The 20,999-nt window shown below is 38.3% G+C and overlaps 2 protein-coding genes across 2 annotated transcripts; both read right to left on the bottom strand.

Moving 5' to 3' along the window:
* Positions 1-121: 121 nt before the first annotated feature.
* On the bottom strand, positions 122-16,292 carry LOC147227773 (uncharacterized). The gene is made up of 16 exons (XM_086158619.1): positions 15,974-16,292; positions 15,566-15,671; positions 13,942-14,155; positions 13,285-13,427; positions 12,375-12,543; positions 12,193-12,245; positions 11,794-11,984; positions 11,590-11,700; positions 11,326-11,451; positions 5,284-5,382; positions 5,043-5,201; positions 3,397-3,964; positions 2,079-2,142; positions 1,819-1,994; positions 784-872; positions 122-703 (listed from the first exon to the last, which is right to left on the bottom strand). Exons 1-16 carry the CDS (start codon positions 16,160-16,162, stop codon positions 605-607), a joined length of 2,556 nt encoding a protein of 851 aa, XP_086014745.1. The 5' UTR covers positions 16,163-16,292; the 3' UTR covers positions 122-604.
* A 2,639-nt stretch (positions 16,293-18,931) lies between these two features.
* slc25a5 (solute carrier family 25 member 5) lies at positions 18,932-20,998 on the bottom strand. Its single transcript, XM_086157892.1, has 4 exons — positions 20,805-20,998; positions 19,674-20,160; positions 19,434-19,574; positions 18,932-19,344 (listed from the first exon to the last, which is right to left on the bottom strand). Exons 1-4 carry the CDS (start codon positions 20,913-20,915, stop codon positions 19,187-19,189), a joined length of 897 nt encoding a protein of 298 aa, XP_086014018.1. The 5' UTR covers positions 20,916-20,998; the 3' UTR covers positions 18,932-19,186.
* Position 20,999: the final 1 nt, after the last annotated feature.

The following is a 20,999-nucleotide window of genomic DNA, read 5'->3' on the forward strand; positions in this document are numbered from 1 at the left end:
AAGGTTTCTTTCCATAACTGATGTTATTCTACTTTAAACTTTTTCCCTATTATTAGATCAACCAGTTTGACATGCTGCAATATCAGATTTTATTAATGATAGAGTAAGTTGCCACATATTTATGAGCATATATTTATTCACTCTAGAACCTATTGACAAAGGCATCAAGTAAAATGTAAATGTTATTTATTAAAATAATCAACCAGGGATAAAAATACATAATTACATCATTTCAAGTGTGATCAGTAAGACAGTCCATTATGTTAAACCAAAAGTTGTATCAAGAATGAAAAAATCCCACCTTACAAAAGTGCTTAATGTGACAGGAAGTAATTTAAAACACCAAACATTTTCAATGACAAATGTGAAAAGACATAGAAAATACACTTCTGATTTCACAACAAATTGATCTGGTACCCAACTGTAATTTAACAATACATAGTACAATGAAAATCAGTACAAAAAAAAAAAAAACATTGATAAATCTGAGGTAAAACAGGGAGAGGTAACAGACTCTTTAACAGTATTGGTCAAATAATCTAAATTCTTAAGCATTCAAAAGATGCCAAAAACTGTCTACTAAAAACTAGTTGAAATTCACAGATCAGGTGGTGGAGTTGATCACTTTCTGGAGTGCCTCAGCTCTCATACTTGAGGAATGTTCATTGGGAAAAAATTCCCGTAAGAGAAAAGAAAGAAGCATCTGTCAAACCCCAAAAAGTGGTTAGGAAAAATTATATTTCACAGGAAAATATATGTTGAAACAATAGTTGCGATACTTACAAAAACCAAAGTTTTGTTTTTCACATTGTTCTGGAAAAGATTAAAAACAGACTCCATATCTGTCTTCTTAAGGACAAGAAAGTTTGAATCTACAAAGAAGAAAAAAAAAACATTAGTCATCAAGACAAGGTGACTGATCGCGCACAGCTCCAGTGTGGTCTGGTTCTCCTCAAGGGTTGTTCCTGTTGAAATGGAGTTTTTTTTTGTCCTTTATTCACATCCCTTACAGCTTAGGATAAATACTTCAAAAGATTTTATAGGGAAAATGGTGTCATACCCACAATGTGCCCTGACAGCCTGCTACTGCACTAACTTCAGCAAACTAATCAAATGATAAACTGGTTGGTGTTGTTCAAAGGGACAAAACTGAGTAAGTGAACTTTTTAAGTCGGGATTTTCAATGTTCTTGTTCTTTTTTTTTAGATTTGAGTGTTACCATATTAGTTGGCATTTCCATATTTTCCTTTCTTTTGTATACTTTGGTGTATGATCTTTAAACAGGTAGGGACACTGAGCTATCAGGTTGTAAGTTATTTTCCATCTGCTGATCTTTAACAGCCTTTCACTGATAAGGTAGTGGGATGTTTTTATATTGAAAGTCTTATTGATAGTGAAATGTTTATTGCTCTGAGGAAGCACAGTGTCATTACAGCTACTACCTACTAAACACAACCAAAGAATTATTTCCTAATCTAGATCTTCAGAGAGGCTGGAAAAATCCCTGGTAGCATTAGGTCAGAGGTAGAGTGCACTCACAACCAGTTAACAGTTGATCACAGGGCCTCATATAAACACATGAAACCCTAAAAAGTCAACACCAAGGGCCTCAATTTGGCTACACACCCACTGCAACTATTTTTAACATACTGAACAAACCAAATGCTCAACCAATCAAATAAAGCTAAAATCCAAATTCAAATGAGGTGCAATGTAAATCGTACTACTGCTTTTTCGCAGCATATTACATTTTTAAACTTGGCAATGTAATGAAGTTCAGAATTCTCTTTGACCAAAATGTCAAAAGGTGATGCCTACATCGAGCATTGATGAGGATGTGTGCTCGTTCTCTGGTCTCATTCTTCTCCTCATCTGTACGTGCAGGGCGGGGAGCAGTTGGAATCGGCGGCCACTGTTTATCACGCATCATGTCAATGTACGTAGCCACCTGATCCTCTGTTGGGTTCATTTTGTTTAAGAAAGAGTTCACTTTCCTGAAGAGACATAGTGAGACAATAAAATGATTCCTTCGTCAGGGTCCAACAAATGCATAGTGTATAGAAAGTTGCCTGGCTTACTTTTTCAAGATCGGCAGTACAGGTTTTAAAATGGCATCAAATATGTTCATCAGAATGGAGTTTCCTATGGAGAAAAAAAAAAGTGGATTTAGCTTCCGTCAACAATGCATGGGTGATTTTTTTTTCCAACTACAATACACAAACATACATATTGGCAATTTTAGACAGGGGAAAATATGATGCAGTTTACGGACTATTTTCACAGAAAGAAAAAAAAACCTCTCCAGTAAAAACTACTGTGGTCTGAAAACTAGCTTCCTGCTACAGTTGCCCAGAGTTCATGAGAGGATGTGTTCTCTCTGACAGGGCTGATTTACTGTGAAATATCTGCACCTTCAGCACTATGGGAGATCTTTTTAGAGCACATTAGTTGTTCATTCATTTCATATTAAATATACATATGAATGAATCTTTAAAACTACAGCCACATTTTTCTAAATCAAACCATGTAAATTTCAAAGTTTATATCTGGTATTGATCAAAAATATTGCCACAAATAATTTATTATGTAAATACTGTCAAATCCAATTATATTTCCCTGTTTTGTCAGTGAAATGTATCCAAAAAACATTAGAGGGATTCAGATTTCATTTTTATTTTTTGTCATCTGTTCACTTCAAAGTTACAAGTCTCTCGCTCTCTCAAGGCTTTTTTCCCACCAAAGCTTGCCAGAATATCAGTAATGCTTCATCCAAAGGTTTGCCAAATTATCTTGTTGTTCAAAAATCTAAATATTTAAGATACAAAATGTACTGTCAAAATGTACTGCATGAACAACTACTGCATAAAATTGCCCAATTACTTGTTGGTGTCAATATTAGACAAAATCAAAATTGTAAAAATAAAAGTCATGTTCAAATCAAAATTAAGCTTAAACTTGGTGTTAAAATGCACTGGACTGAAGCCAAAAAACATTGGTATCAAAAAGATGCCATGTTTGGTGCAGATTAATATTTCTATGATTGGAAGACATCTAGATTATAGAACAGTGAAAAGCTGAGATGTCTTGGCATTGAATTTTTGTCACTTAAATCTACATCCAATGCTATGGCTAATCGTCTGTATGAGAAGTGGATCACAGATGTTTGTATATTGGTTGGTACTTAAAGTTACAAAACTGTTTTCCAACATCATCAATGCAACACTCGATAGAAACGAGACAATATGTCATTATCTTGTTTCTATAGATCGTTGCATATTGAATTTGCTCTGGACTGTCATGTGCAACACATTCTGGTAAGTAGACAGAGTACCACAACACTGATGAGCAGTTAAGAGTGGAAAAGGAAACCTAAAAACATCAATATTAAAAACCAACCAGAGATTTCTTTAAGCAGATCTAATATGACTTTTGTGGCCTCCAGCTGCTCCAAGTCAACGTGGCTTCTCTCGCATTGGGAATCCTCCTCTCTCGGTAGAGGGACCTTCCCTTTAGGCTTGTTAGAACCCCCTGATAATCTAAAAGTTGTTTTTTCTTTTTTATTTGACCTTGCACAGAACTCTGATTGAGACTGGTCTTCATCAGTAATTTTTCTTGAAACTAGAGACTCCTGTGATTTTGAAAGGGTCAGTCCCTTAATGATCATTTTAAAGTGCGAAGTTAGAGAGTAATCAGAGTCTTCAGTTTTGTCTCGGGGACAACTTTCAGTCACAGAGTCAGAGCGAACACTTGATTGTGGCTCCTCTTCACTTTCAGCTTCGGCAGCCCCTGACAATTCAATGTCAGATTCAAACTGGGAAATCACAATGGTTGGAAGTGTTAGACTCGCAGCAGTCATGTCCTTCTCAGTCAGGGTATCATGGTTTACTATAAGCTGAGGTTTAAAATCTGAATGCCCAGGTGGCATTATGGCTTCTTTTGGGACTTCAGTTTGAAGGCTTGAAAACTGTAAAGAAAGACAAAATAAAGTTGTGACAGCTGAGCCTTTTATCGGAGAGCAAGACCCAAGACAATAAATGCATCTGCTACAATAACCATTTATTGTAGAAAAGTGTTAACTCAATTCACTATATGCCACTGCCTGTAACTGAAGGTTTATTCCACATTGTTTGTACATTAGATTTTATTGTTTTAATTCCTAACATAATGTCTGTCAGATAGAATGATGTTGTAGTTAGCAAAAATAATTGCTAAGAGCTTGAAATGAGATCTGGCATATTGCATCAAATTGTTGGAAATTGGCATCTGCTGAGAGTCCAATGAGTGAATTTTCTTCAATCTATCAGTCATAATGGCAGTAGATGAAAGTAGCACACACTCACAAATATCACTGTTGTGAGGTTTTAAAGCACGGACTGAATAAAATGTCTGTTTGTTTTGCTGGTCCCTACTGGAGACCATTTATTCTAGAGTTGCACGAAAGTACATGGAAAAAATTTAGGCAAACCTGTAAATAAGGGTGCCATAGAAATGACTGAGAATCTATAAAGGATGTTGACAAGAGAATCCTTTGTTCATTCTCCACTTTATGAATCTTATACTAGTTTATCGATATATGGATCTCTCTCTAGAGGGGATGGACCAGTTCGTTTTTGAATCCCATTGATCTTCCAAATCATTCACTTAATTATGTAAATAGTGATGCTTGGGTGTTCTGAATCTTTTGTGCGACAGACCACAATCTGGTTCTAGATTCCATGTAGTCTGCATATCAGAAAGATGATAAGAACAAGATTATGGAAGGAATCATCAACAGTGTTTCTCATCAAATGGTGACATTGTTTATATGTCCTATTTTATGATGTTGCTGTTTTACTAGAATGAGGAGTATTTCCTATACCATTATTTCTGTTTACAATAAAGGTCTAGAGTTTCAAGCAGTGACCTCTATCTGCATTTATCAACTGGGGACAGAACAAATAGTTGGGATCACTGTCTTGTGAGGTCATTAATTTACAATAGGAAAAGAAAGGGTCCATTAAGGAAAATAATGTAACAATAGAAGTAAGAATGTTGAACTTTACCTCTTCCTCCTCTTGACCAGGGGTTAGGAAATAAGCCAAGCCACTCAGAATGCCCCACACACCGCCATCATTTTTCTCTTCATTTAGCAATTTATCAAGTGGGCATAGAAACTGAAAGACTGGTTGACTGTGGCCAATCACATGATCCGATATCAGTTCCTGGAAAAGAAGGAATAAGGGAAGCTGAGCCATGCTGAGTTTCTTGGCACAGAATCTCAACTAGTTTGCCTTGCATTTTTACCTGTAGGAAGTGTTCCACTCTAACTTTTGCTTCTTCCTTGAGTTCTTTACTAGGCTCAGACTCCTCCAGCTTAAGGATTTCTGGTAATTGTGTAGAGTCCTGTAAGACATACAGTATATACATTATGCAGTATTTTTTTTGACTGAAAATGATGGGCTCCCCCAGTGTTCCTTGTGAGACTGATGGGATGCACATCCCAATTATAAATAGAAAATCACTGAAATTATCAGCATGTTGACTTACAAATATATGACAAGCAGGAAGGATACAATATGAATGTGCTAAATTGCAGTGAAATTAATAACTTCTAGCTTGTGAAAATTTAGAAACCAAAGACAAACAAATGTTGTTCCTTCCCTAAGCCAGGGTAAAGTTGCCACTTAATATAGTGCCCTCAAGTGTCTGAATTGTTACATAACAAGATTGGTTCAGTTTTTAAATGTAAGGTATGCAAATGAGCACTTCAGTAAGGAAAAAATGATGAAAATAACAAAACAAATATTCAATACTTTAGTGAACCCATTTTTCACTTAGATTTAAGGTCAACCAGTCTGTGCAGCCTTTTAACTTTTCTCACGCATATTCATCGTCACTTAGGATTTAAATTAGCTGGTAAGTCATTGTGGAGCACACTGAGTAAAAAGGCAAAGCTTTGAACAGTAAAATAAGATGTCATAGGGTCCGCCTGTCTATCATTCTGTCTAAATAAGAAATTGTGGTAAGATGTGTGACATTTGCCAATACTAATAAATGGATTCATCCGAAAATGTAAGACAATATCAATTGCGGAAAACAATGCAGAATAAAATGGCAATTTACATATTCTGAAAACCACTAGTTGATATTTTTATTACTTCTATTGAGAAAGGACATCCAAAACTTAAAAGAAAACAGAGATTAAAGAGGTTTACCTCACAGGGTATATGTAAGTGTTAAATTAACATGGAGACAATGTGAAATATATAAATGGGAAATGTAAAAAGGGGTGTCATGAGGGTGAGTGAGTGACAAAAAAGAGAGAGAGAGATTAAATCTTATCAAAGATAAGCAGTGGAATTAAGCATATAGATCAACAGCAGCACAATTTGTGCTGGCAGATCCAGACTTTTCTACTAACTGATTTTCAGAGTAAGCTTAGGAGCAGAACTGCCCTGGTAAATGCACTCTAAGGTGCGGTAAGTGAAGTACCACAGAGTTTGCGAGGAAAACAACTGGCAATTTCTGAATCAATTTAAGAGAACATGGAGAAAATCATTCAGATAAGGAGATGCTGCAGGAGTAGAATGTTCGAACTGGACATCAGATCAAATCAAAAGATCTGGGAGTGAAAGGGAATGGGTTTGCGAGTATATCTGTGACCCCTGATTGGCCCGTGGATTATCCAGGAGTAGCTTTGGTATACATTTGCACTTAGTACATAATACAGCTATGCAATGTCCCTTGTGGTCGCTGTGTGTTTTGGGGTATTGTCTTCTGTGGCACTGTTTTCCCGCTTTATGTGTTGCATGTAGTTTGGAGCAGCTGAGAGCATTTTGGTGATTGATTGCAGTTCCCTATTGGTCTTTTTTTTTTTAGCATTTAAAGTCTTAATTTATCATTTCCTCGTCAGTCTAGCACATTTTTCTGATGCATGTGTACATTTCCATTTAAATAGGAAAAAACTTGAATGAGGTAAAAGTGATAAAAATGAAAGAAGTAGAATGGTTCTAAGCATCAAGTCATTGTCACAAAGCTTACACACGCGCGCGCGCACGCACGCACGCACGCACGCACGCACGCACGCACGCACGCACGCACGCACGCACGCACGCACGCACGCACGCACACACACACACACACACACACACACACACACACACACACACACACACACACACACACACACACACACACACACACCCTCTAGAGAAATCCTTCATATAGAAACTGAGTAGGGACTTCAAACGGGCCTCCATCACATTTCGATGGTAAGACTTGCAATTTAAACAAGCATAACCACTAAATATAAAATCCATTGCTTTACTGCACCCCCCCAAGCAAAGAATATGTTTACAGGTGCCATAAATTCCCTGTACTGAAACACAGGCCCCAACACATGGGACAACAAAAGGCAAATTGAGTGAGAGAAGTAACGGGATTCTAACACTGTCAGTTTTACAGCAGGAATAAAAAGAGAGAAAGATCAACACCTCATCCTCAATTCCCCCCACATTGTTGATTACAAAAGTTTTGATATATCTCTGACAAAAGGAAGTGATTCGCATGAGCCCTACTCTTGTCTAAAGAGGGAGGGTAAAGCTTCAACATTTAAACGGGCACATGGTTTCAGTCATCAGAAAGGAATAATATTCCTAAACTCATAACAGGTTGATAAAGAATTTTCATGTGTATGTAAATCACAGCCATGGTGCTGGCCCTTTGATAGTGGCCATGACAAATAAGAAACTGCAATCTAACAACAAAACGCTCTCAGCTGCTCAGAACTACTTGCAACATATTAAGAGGGAAAGCAGTGTCGTAGAAGACAGCACCCAAAAACACACAGCTACCCCTGGGGACGTAACAAGCTGTTATTGTAAAGTTGAGCTCTTTACCATGTTTATGGCACTAGAGTGGAATGAACAGCTAAACTGCAGCAATGTGTTGGTCTGAATAACTGTTAGGCCAATACATTGCTGAGCTGTTTACCAACTACGAAGTATCTGAATAAGTTAGAAATAAAAACATTTAAGTGCAGGAGGAAAAAAATCGAAAATGGAGTTGGTTAAAAAAAAAAAAAAAAAAATGATCAAAGTTGAGGGGAGAGAACCATCGCAAGCGTCATCAGCAGTATCTAATGCACTGAAGGGAATGCATTTGCATTCAGTATAGAACAGAGTATAATGAGAAGTTGAGGGTCAAAAAGCAGAGAACAAATAATAATGAGCAGCTTGAGGACTGGACCCTGTAACCTTAATAGTACAGTGTTCATTACAGAAAATCATCTAACAGGGCCAAATGATCTTTATACTCGGTCAGAAAGATATTAAAATCTTTTAAACAGGCAGGATTTTTTTAAGGACAGTTCATGGTGAAATAAAAGTGACAGTGCAACTGGTCAACAAGGGGTCATGAAAGATAGATTACATAGCAAAAAGAAATGAGGGAGAATTTATAGGTGGTTTGTAATGCAGCTACATGGATGCCAACTGCAGGAAAACCATAAATGAAGGAAGACACACACCTCCCAGTTATGATGATAAAACACTAATTCACTAATATAGTTTGGCAAGATTTGGCTATATTACTTGGTTGCAACCTCTTTGTAATATATGGTCAGGACTTCATGTCATTGCATTTCATTAGCTATTCGCACCTTTTAAAGGGGGAAAGGGGTAATATGCGCAAAGAATATCAGCCAGAATTAAAGTAAAAAGTGCACAAGACAGTTGTGAGACCAGCTATGCTATATGGATTGTAGCAGTGGCATTGAAGAGAAGACAGGAAGCAGAGCTGAAGGTAGCGGTGAAGCAATGAAGAGGTTGACCTTCTCTTTGGGAGTGACAAGGATGGATAGGATCAGGAATGAGTCTATCAGAGGGACAGCACATGTTTGAGGTTTTGGAGAGGTCAGAGACGCCATACTAGATGGTTTGGTCATGTATTGAGGATAGTAAATATATTGGTATTGGTAGAAGTCTAGAGGAAGACCAAAGAGAAGATTTATGGACATAGTGAGAGAGGAAATCGAGTTAGTTGGTGTGAAAGAGGGGGATACAGAGAATAGGGTTAGATGGAGGAGGTTGATTGATAAAGAATATATTGGTAGAGGGATGCTGGGGTTGGAACTGCCAGGCAATAGGTCTGGAGGAAGACCAAAAAGAAGATTTAAAGATGTGGTGAAAGAGGACATGAAGTTAGTTGGTGTGAGAGAAGAGGATACAGAGAATAGGGTTAGATAGAGGAGGTTGATTCCCTGTGGCGACTCCTGAGGGGAAAAACCAAAAGTAAATGACAATGAACTTTTTGCTGTGACATTAGGGTGTTCAATAAAAGCCAATGTTACAAGATCACAAATCTAATTGAGACTGAAGTGCACATTCCTCTAAATTCAGTTCATGTGGCATGAGGGTCCACAGACTGTATCTGACTTTGGTACTGTCCTTTCCTGCTGCTGGCAGCTTGGAGAAAAAAAAAAACTGAGCTGAACTAAACAAATTGCTTTGTAGCAATTGTCAAAAATAAACTTAGTTAAGACAAGGCAAGCAAGAGCAGCATTTCTGTGTCAAACCACCAGCATTTCACCAACACAAAGGCAGAGATAGAGGTGGTGGGGCTCAGGTGTTACTCATTTGTCTGTTGAGAAATGAAAATGTCAGCACATTGCACTTCGGCCACTCTCTGCCCACCCAGCCAAGATGAAACTGAGAAAGCAATTACCCTCCAATAATGCTCTACTTTTTCTGGGGGCAGAATTTAATCTTATTTTAGGTCGTGGTGATTATAAATTGTTTCACGTTTTGTTCCACAAAGACACATTTTGTGAAAACGTGAGAGAAGTGAGCCTTTCATCGAAAAGAAAAGCAATTTGAAAGATGCAAAGTACAGGAAAGAATATTTTCAAATGTCTCCATCAGTACTGCTCTAGAATAATTCCAATATCTTTATTGAACAAAGTTATCTTGATTATGACTTCGTCTGCAGCCAGATATTACCAGTATTTACGATAGAACATATACAGTCTATCACAGCTCACTACCATTCTGAAAATGAATTAATCCAAATAAAGCATTAACAAAATAAGTTCTGAGAGTCCCACTTTTTTAAGCAGGACTATTGCGTGGCCACTTTCAGCAACAATCCATCTGACAACGCACAAATACCACCCTCTCTTTATTCTTCACCAGCTACTGATTGTTATCTGCACAGCTCGTTCTGCACACGACTGCAGGAGTCTGGAGCAAATTCCAGCTAGACAAGAAGCGAGGCACACACTGGATGGGCCACCAGTTACTCACAGAACCACATATGGAGACATAAAGCCCATAACTTAGATTCGTCACGTACTGAATGTTTTTGGTCTATGATAACCTAGATAAAGCCCAGGCATGGGTGAAAAGAGAGAACATGGAAACTCCACTCTACACATCGGGCATCACTTGTAACTGCTGCACCAGCAACTATATTCCATATCAAAGTTCCAAATAATATCTGCAAAAAAAAAAAAAAAAAAAAAAAAAAAAAAAAAAAAACAGGTAACATTTTCCCCACATGCTTGTGCATTTTTGGCTAGTTTTACAGTTATTTCATCCACTTTTCAGAAATATTCATAATTGTTTTTTAGTTTCATATTATTTTATATAGCTTCTTTAATTTCTGTGTCTGCAAGGTTTCCTCCAATGGTTGAAAAACATGCATTTGGGTAACTGAAATAAATTGGAAAAATTGCCCAAAATGAGTGAATGAATGGTTGTCTGTCTGTATATGTGGCCCTGCGATTGACTGGTGATCAGTCCAGGGTGTACCCTTCCTCTTGCCCTGACAGCTGGAATAGGCTCCAGTATCATCTGCGACCTTGAGTGCAGGATAAGCGGCAGATGATGGATGGATGGAAAAAATGCTCAGATGTGTGAATGAGAGTGAATGGTTGTCTGTCTCTATTTGTGGCCCTGTGATCAACTGGCAAGTGGTCCAGGGTGTACCCTGCCTCTCGCCAACGACTGCTAGGATAGGCTCCAGCATCCCTGTGACTAAGTGCACGAAGAGCACTAGATAATGGATGGATGGATGGATGAATGAATATTTTCTTTTCCAGCATTGTTTGGGAGTTATGCAAAATTAATACCCGCCTACATGTTTATCATGCTGGCCAAGAAGTCAAGGAACACTGTTGTTCACTCTTTATCTGACATCTGGCAGCAAGTTTTAATTTCCTCCAAAGTTTTGAGATGCACAGCAAAGCATTTCTTAAGAGCAGATGGAAGAAAAATAATCTGGACTGGGTCTGAATTAAATTACCATATTCAGACTAAATTGCAAATGTGTGTCGAAAAAGCTCTTTACCTGCCATCTGTTTCGGAAATATATGAAATCTGTGTACGTCTTTCTGATGTCCCACTGTAGATTTTCAGGGCTGTCCTTTTCCTCCAGGTGAACAGTGAAGATTAGCTCCTCATTTTCCCAGTCAGCCTACAACACAAGCAACTGCAACTCAAATTCTGGCTCAAATATTAACATACCCACCAAGGACAAGATTTTACAGAGCCTTGGCAGACAGATAACAGGCCTCCAGGACATTCCACACTGTCAATGATATTTATAACTCACATGAGGGATGCTGACAGCCCAGCAGCCAACGCGCCACATTTCATATGACAGCTTGAATTCCATCAAGTCTTCTTGAACACTTGACAAGTAGTTCTCAAGATCGCTTTCCTCCTAATGATGTTTGGCCAAAAACAACACTGAATGTGCCATGTAAAGCAAACTGTAATTTCAGTTGTAACAAAGTGTTATAAAAAGTAACCTCACCATGTCAGAGTCCTGCCGGCTGTGAATGGAGCCCTCCCTGCTACTGACTTCCTCATTGATTGATGCTTCACTGTGGTTAGACATGATTGTCATTAGCAGCTCCTGCTCAATCATTTTCATTTTCTTTTTCCTGGATTTCTTAGTCTTCATCTTGTGCAAAAATTTGGACCACCCTTGTTTTAACTTGTTTCCTTAAAAACAACAGCAGCCACAGAACAAACTCAATAAACATAGAACCATTGAGTCCATTTCACAAATTTTGTTTGACTGTGAAAAAATCTCAATGTCTTGCTTTTTTTTTTTACATTATCTGTATCTCTTTCAGTGGGGTAAAATTGTATGAGCTACTCATGCGGCTATGAGGGCCAAGGAGCTTTAATGTCATTCACAAATACACACCTTTCTTTTTACCCTCTATCCTGCTGGTTGACACTCCTGCTCCCTCTAAACTCCTAAATTAAAAATAAATAAGTATAAGCACCAGAACAAAACCAGGTCAGGTCCATTTCAAACACAGAAGGTGGCTGATAGTTGCTATGAGACCCAGGAGATCTATCAAGATGAGGATGAAAGCTGCTCACAGTTCACTGCTCTCTTCCTCATCCTCCTGTGAAGTTAAAGAGGCTTGTTCAATGTCTGACCCACACAGGTCCTCCACAGAGCCTTTGGGAATGTCACTGTCAAGTTGGCTCACAACCAGCTGGTTCAGGTTGTCTGGGTCAGACAGCCATTCCACAAGCAGCCCTAAACCTGAGAATATCAGAATGTACAAGAATCATTTAAAATACTAATTAAAATGAATTTCAAAATGCTGTGTCAAAAAAAACATTACAATGTTTTCCACACTTTTTAGCTTCTATAAAGCTGCATACCAACATTTTACTTTGAAGAGACTGACATAACAAACGTACATCATTGTGTTCAATGATAGTCTCCTTCACAGCAGTGTACTTTCAGTCTTCCCTATAAGACCACAGTGACTTTTGCATCACAAATCAATAGAATATGTTTAATAATTTTTATTTTGTTAATTGTGGAGTTCAAGAGAAACTGGAGTGTATAAAAAAAAAAAAACAGCACATGTTTTCAATGTCAGTAAGTATTTGCCTGGAACTCCATACTGGTCAATGCCCAACAGGATTACAATTATTATTTTTAAGCACCAGTTGTACTTTTAATTTGTATATTTTACTTTGTGTATGTATTTAAATGATCACTTAATAACCCAGAAAAAGATTTGCCAGTTAATTACATCATAATGTTTTCAGAAGTTGCTAAAAACTAAAAATTGGACCCAGGACTTGAAACCTATGAGTGAACTGACAAAAAAATGGAAAGGCCCTTTTATGAAAGCCAAAAGTCACATATTCTGCTCAACAATGCTTCTGACAAAAGATTATATAAATTTGACAATTGCAAAGTGACTCTGTGACAGTTCAGTTCTTATGAAAAACTAGCTTCCCATTAAAAGAAGAATCTAATGCCCCTTACCTTTCAAGGCCACAATCTCATTTAAGGCACAGCGGTTGACTTCTAGTCCCCAGAGATGTTCGGGAAAAAGGTTACGTACCACAGCATCAGAAAGCTCTCTCAGAAGAGCAACCTCCTCAGCTCTGCAGCTGAACATTGACTCGCTGGCAAAGAACAAAGAGCAGAGTGTAGTTATAAGTAAGTAAGAGGAACTTAGGCCTTTTTTTTAGGTTCTAATTAAACTCATCCAGACACCTTTAAAGGAGGCTAGTTTCTAATTTAACCCAGGAATTTTACCAAGTCACTGATGAAAATATTACGACCAAATTAAAAAAAAGTGAGAGACATTTTTCTCTAGAAAATGACTACGCAAGTCATTTACAATATAATTGGGAAAAAACAATTCAGTAGAGCTCAGCTAATTTGGTTTAATATTTCACCATAGCAGATTGGAAAATTGCCAAGTCTAACTGTTGAAACTGATGATGTGACATTCATGAAACACTTACCAACAAAAGCAGCAACAAGGGTGTTATCCAGTAAAGTCTGGCTAATTATTCATTGATTGTAAACAGTTCTGAAGGCCTTTGTAGCTGAGACACATTACTGATTGTAGTGCAGCTGAAGAAGCACAAAACATATTGTTTCCAATACGAGGAAGAAGTTGTTTAGTCTTACCTGTTAGACTGTTTCGCATTATGCAAATGCTGAGTCAGAATTCGGATGGAGCCCACAACGGCATGGGATACATCAAATTCTTTGGCATGGGCAATAATGCGATCAATTACGAAGTCAAATTCCCTGCATAAAACACGATGAAGAGGCTGCTCTTCACACACCTCGGAAACATTGTACCAGGGCAGAACCAGCTGAGCATAGGCGCAGTCAAACACTGTGGAGGGAACCACCACAGAAAACACTTATTTTAATATCAGTTCCTGAGCATCAAACTCTGGGACTTTCAAGTAAAATACAGAGCAACTCTTAATTTTTATCATCTTCTTACAGAATACACACACAGCAATTATTATGAAGTTGTTCCAGAAAATGTTGAAGGGTTTTCCCATCAAGTTTTCAAATTAGTGAGACTAATCAAAAGGTTTAACAGCTCACAGAAGTGGATATGAAAATTCTTGTAATCTTTCCTTGCTCTTATGTTCAGTTACAGAAACATTTTACTATCAATACCTACACTAACAACTACAAGGACTGACAATCCATCAGTATATCATTTTACTAATATGTGTTTGTATTTTTTCCACTTAATTTTCCTAAAAATGTCACCAACTTAATATATTTGTCCATTTAACAAATTTTCCAATCTTTTTTAGAATCTTCAAGGTAAAATATGTAAATTAGATAGTATCATGTCATGATACTTTCTAATTCACAAATTTTATATTAATGCATACATTGTATTAATATATGTATTATATTATATATTGTATTATATTATATATGTATTAATTCATTTTAGAATTTTAGACATAAGTTAAAAACAACAAAGTAGTGAATAAATGATAATGAAAATGGTCAACCGAAACATGTGAAAAGAGATGTTGCACATCTCTTCACTTTGTGGCTGCCAGGCCAAACAGCCAGCACTGCTCCCATAATACACCAACAGCCAAATAAATTGATGTAGTTATGAATAAAAAGAATGCACACCCGAGATGTTCTTTGTCACTGGAACTTTCATTTGCAATATTGTTTCTTCTCTGGTGCATCATGATTAATGCTACTACTTTGCAATACTACTGTACAACATGAAAGATTACCACATTGTGCAATAAACTGCATCTTTCTCAAATCATCTTACACTATGTCTATATATATTCTGAAGCAGTCATTTTTATACTCAACCTCTCCTCTACTGATTCCTTTTATTTTTTTTTCCCATGGTTTGGTTATTATTAATATCTGTACTGTTTGAAACTTCTGCTGTTCACCGTCTGCTATATCAAGACCGCGTCCCCACTTTGGTATAAATAAAAAAGGCTATCTTATCCAATGCATCAGAAAACGAAGAACAACTTGGGTTTTGGTGTGGTTATTTAAAAAGCTGACATAATGTTCAACAATGTCAAACTAAGTTCTGTTGCAGATTTCAGCAGTGTGAGACCCAAGTAATAGGGTGTTTCCTTCCTTGACTTCCTCAAAGCCCCTCCTCCGATCACGCAACATGATCCGTAGCAGCTGCTGCCGCGATGCAAAAATGTCCCTTTCCAACTGTTTCAAGTATAAACATAACAGAAAATGTGCTGAACCAGCCCTGTGAGACAAAGCCTCTTTTTTGGCTCACCTTGCTGTAATGACCTTTTCACAAGTGGATAATGAGGCTCTGATACTTCGGGTTGCCCGCTGAGGTGTCCATCAGTCCGGTCACACAGGAGCTGTTCACCAGATTCCTGGAAGAAAGAAGTCCTGCTAAAACAGCAACATTCACAGAACAACACAGAGGTAACTGCTGGTCGTGCTGAAAATACTTTCGAAGCATGAAAGTGGTGCGCCAGGCTCTGACGACTGACTTGGGGCTCCTAAATACGGCAAAGCAGACAAACAACGAGTTCGTACTCGCTACGTTAATGCTAGGTTCATTAGCTAGTTAACGTCAACTCAAACCATCCGACAGACGGGCTTTCTAAGCGTCCGTGTTTTTTGTTTTTACAAAAGCAGTAAAACAGTAAACTACATTGATAATACGAAATACCTGGATAACAATTTCTCGCGTCTCTTCGTCGGTTTGGGTGCTTCTCTCCCGCCAGCCGTCTCCCAATAACACAGAAGTTGTGAAGCAAAAGAAGAAACCTAAGAGGTACAGTGTCACCGTGCGACCCCAGTCCCAGAAATACCAGATCAAACCGAGGGTCACGCCAATGAAGACACGCCATGGACACATCTTTCTTTCCCTCAAATACAGACTCTTTTAGCTGATGTCCCTTACTTTGCACGAATTCGTGTCTGGTTTGTTCGCCCACATTTTTCTTTGGTCCCGAGGTGAAATAGTCGTTTCCGCGAAAAGCGAGTGGTTAAAGGCGGCAGAGAAGGAGAGAAAAACACAGCCGAACTTTAATCAAGTGCTGAATGCGGCGCTATGATTGGCTGGTCGCAGGCAACGCGTGCTCGCGCGCAACGGGATGCCATCTACAGGTAACGCCTCACATCTCTTTCTCTATCTATCTATCTATCTATCTATCTATCTATCTATCTATCTATCTATCTATCTATCTATCTATCTATCTATCAATAAAGCAATCAATCAATCTATCTATCTATCTATCTATCTATCTATCTATCTATCTATCTATCTATCTATCTATCTATCTATCTATCAATAAAGCAATCAATCAATCTATCTATCTATCTATCTATCTATCTATCTATCTATCTATCTATAAAGCAATCAATCTATCTATCTACCTATCTATCAATCAATCAATCAATCAATCAATCAATCAATCTATCTATCTATCTATCTATCTATCTATCTATCTATCTATCTATCTATCTATCTATCTATTCATCTATCAATAAAGCAATCAATCAATCAATCAATCTATCTATCTATCTATCTATCTATCTATCTATCTATCTATCTATCTATCTATCTATCTATCTATCTATCAATAAAGCAATCAATCAATCAATCTATCTATCTATCTATCTATCTATCTATCTATCTATCTATCTATCTATCTATCTACTCTTCAATATTAAATATTATACCAATCAGTGACGAGGTGGCACGATAAAACTAGCCACAGATAATTCACGACATCCTATAAACAAACACCAACCAACTACATTTGGCAGTCATTAATATCCATTGTATCTCTTTAGCATTAGCAGTAGCAATACTTATGGTAATAATCATGACAATGATAATTATTATGAAGAAAGGAGAAGACGAAAATGTTTCTGAAGCGAATTTCAGATCATGCTGCTGTTTTTTCATCATAACGTTTTGTTCTACATACAAATAAAAAGCTATGTTAATCATTTAAATCGACTATTACAATATAAAACCGCACGGTGGTGCCAAAACCTACTCGATTCAACAAAGCAGGAGAGAGGATCCTGCATATGGAGAGGAAATTAAGTGCGGTCTTGACCTGTTCAGCCATGACGTGCGCCAGTCCAACTGCTGAGATTATGTAACTGCTTGTCTGATGCTTTCAGTAACCCTTTGTGACGCGTCAGTGACCCGCTCACCTCCACATTGACAAACATTACTGTACTGGCACCATGACGTCAAGGATGAGGGATTTTTAAATGGTCAAAAAAAAAAAAACATAATTAACACTTATTTATAAAAAGTAAAGTCTTACAAGTGTCCAAGACACTGTGGTTGGACATGAAATGTAAATACGACTTACTAAGCATGGGGTTTTCACAGTTCACAGTTGACAACATTTATTTCTAATTGTAATATTTTAGCTTTAGATGGACATATTATGGATACTAACTCTGGAAAAGCTGTACTTGGCAATGTGACATTGATGTCACTGACAGAATCAGACTACAAAAGGAATTAATCAAGACAGCAGGTCCATACATTTTCATGGACTCGAGTTGCTCATCAGGGTGGCATTAAAATTACAGCTGCAGTGGAGGATGACTTCTGCATGCAGAATCTACTGCGATATTGAAGAAATAACAGTGACAGCAAACCTGCTGATGGTATAAATACTTAGAAGTATTGCTGACATGTACATCACTGCACATTGAAAATTCAAACCACTATGTAACATCTGCTGCCAGTTCCCTTCTTTTGCAACCCTGTAGTGGTGTGATAATCTTTTCCATGGGCTTATAAAATGGATAATAAAAGTGGGTGTTATCTTATATTAAGCATGCAGGTTTTCAAAGTTAGCAAAATGTTCCGTAGTTTGGATATTTTAATATTTTCTAATTAAGTGGTAATGCATTCTTGCCGAATATAAATAACGCTGAAATTTTTAAACCTGTAACGGGCCACATTTTTAGAAAAGGTAGTGCATTAGGAGTGCATGAGACAAGAGAGCAAGACATAGAGCACATAATTCTTTAGATGTCATCAGTTACTACATGGAGGAGTAATATATGACAGTAAACAAAAGATAAAATTCCACTTGACACCAAACGTAGCTTAGTTCCATCGGTCTTTTCGTGATGTATTGATTATGAGATTGGTATTTTGCACATGTACTTGATTTGATGGCTTAATTGCCCATGATAAATAACTGTTGTGTGTCATACTGATTTTGAATGGTGAGGGTTAAAGTGTCAGGTATCAGCAGTTGGTGCCAGAGGAGGCTTTGGAGGAGATAAAAGTATATTTAGGAGGCTGGAATAATCTATGTTGCTCCAGGTAATCCTGGCCCTTTCTCTGCAGGGTGTCATTTGTACAAATATTGTGCTAAATCTATGTCTCAAATAAATTGGGCATCTGACAGCTTGGCAAACAGACCGGTGCTATCATTTTTTTGGAAGTGTCTAAGGAGGAATTACTGTTGGTAGGTCAAGTCGCTCAGCTTATTTTGGTTCAGTTCCAAATACAACCTGGGAGACCTCAGATTATGTTGCACACAAGAGGGTGCCAAACGGCTTCCTGAGGCAACACAGCTGAGGACTCTGTCTATAATAATAACCTTCATAAACAGGATTATATTTCAAAATCAGGCAGAGATTCACTCAGTAGGTTGCCTTTATTTTTATTTTTCAGGCAAGATTCCGGTTGTCAGGGAATGACATTCTGATTAGGGACAAAACAAAACAAACAAACAAACAAACAAAAAGCACGAGTGCATGATAGACTCTCTCGGTACAACTAGTAACAGAATACTAGTTGGTCCCTATAAATATATTGCAGCATTTAAGTCCATCCAAATGTACAAGATATGTTACAGTTACATTTCACAACGTCGGGCATAAAAAAACATGATTACAGCACTTTCTTAAACTCATCGTAAAGGACGAGGACAAAAGCGCCACCCATGCCTCTGAGCACGTTGGACCACGCTCCCTTGAAGAAAGCCTTGCCCCCCTCATCGCGTGCAATCTTCTTCCAGCAGTCAATGGTGCCACTGTACATGATATCAGCTGAGGGAAAACAATGAAACAAGAAATTACAACTCGGTCAGAGCCACACTTCAACAAACATTGTCAGTCATTGTTTTGTGTTCAGTCACCTCCTTTGCGTCCAGACTGCATCATCATACGACGACGAACGGTATCGAAGGGATAAGACACCAGACCAGCAACTGCAGTCACAGACTGAGCGATCATCCAGCTCACGATAATGTGTGTGTTCTTGGGGTCTGGAAGCATACCTACAGAGGTGTGTTAAACACATATTTAGTGAAAGGCTTGAGGTTAAGAAATGCCCCCGGGCGAAAGGAGATTCATGCTGACAGACCATGAAAACTCACCCTTGGCTGTGTCATAGACACCAAAGTAAGCGGCTCTGTAGATGATAATGCCTTGTACCGAAACACTGAATCCCTGGTACAGACCCTTGATGCCATCAGATTTCGTGATCTTCACCAAACAGTCTCCCAAGCCCTTAAACTCACGTTCCCCACCGGCTTTGCCGACATCAGCAGCAAGACGTGTTCTGGCAAAGTCAAGAGGGTAGACAAAACAGAGAGACGTGGCTCCAGCGGCACCGCCAGAGGCCAAGTTGCCTGCGAAGTATCTCCAGAACTGCTTGTGTCTGTCAACACCGTCCAGGAAAATCTTCTTGTATTTGTCTTTGAAAGCAAAGTTGAGGGCCTGAGTTGGGAAGTATCTGATGACATTGGCAAGATTTCCTCTCCAGAACGAAAGGAAGCCCTGCTCTTTTGGGATGCGGATGACGCAGTCAACGATGCCTTTGTACTGCTTGTCAGCTGTAATCTGTTTGCTGGCATGTTGGACCTGTGATTGAAACACAAGTATTGCAGCACATTAATAGGACAGCATGGCCAAAAATGAAATAGTCCTGTTGAAATACATTATGAAAATCTAAAGCCTTTAACCTGGTAAAGTGTGTATACGTTCATAACTATCCACACACATTTGTGGGCATGCCATTGTGCAACTCTGAGACATATTTTCAACAATCCTCACAGCCTCGTCTTATGAAGCCCGAGGCCAATGCTGAGGCCAGTGACCTTGGCTGTGCGTGTTTGAGCAAAACTTCAAAACATTGTGTCAGATAAGAAAGTTTGATACTGAAAACAACGCCAGATTCCCAAGGCTGTCAGTCGATTTAGTTTGCTATGATGGCCTTTCTGCCTTATCTATTACACAACAGTCTGCTCAATCCTCATCTGTTCCTGTTCCACGCTGTGAATTCCTTTATTTGTAATCCACATTATCCTCCTAACAGTGCAGCATCATTACATAATTCAACACATTATCCCTTCTTTTCGACCAAGCCTGCATCAGAGAAGACGAGCAAGAAGACAAACCCAAAAAAAAAAAAAAAAAATGCACGTTACTGTTTTAATGTTGCATACTTGAACGGATCAAACTTAATCGGAATAACGTTTCGGACCTTTAGGAAACATCCAACTCACCTGCAGAAGAAGCTTGACTCTCTCGATGGGGGCAACAGCTGTTTTGGAGATGGCCGCGGCGACACCACCTGCCAGGAAATCCTTGGCAAAAGAAATAGCTGTTTCACTCATCTTCTGATGTCAACGGGTCGACGTCCTTGTACTTGCACGGTACTTTTGACCGGTTGAGTGGAAATGGCCGGTGACAAACTGCAG

Source organism: Fistularia commersonii, chromosome 13 (assembly GCF_037954325.1).
Source record: "Fistularia commersonii isolate RoL2024-O1a breed Wild chromosome 13, RoL_Fcom_v1.0, whole genome shotgun sequence".
Taxonomy (NCBI): Eukaryota; Metazoa; Chordata; class Actinopteri; order Syngnathiformes; family Fistulariidae; genus Fistularia; species Fistularia commersonii.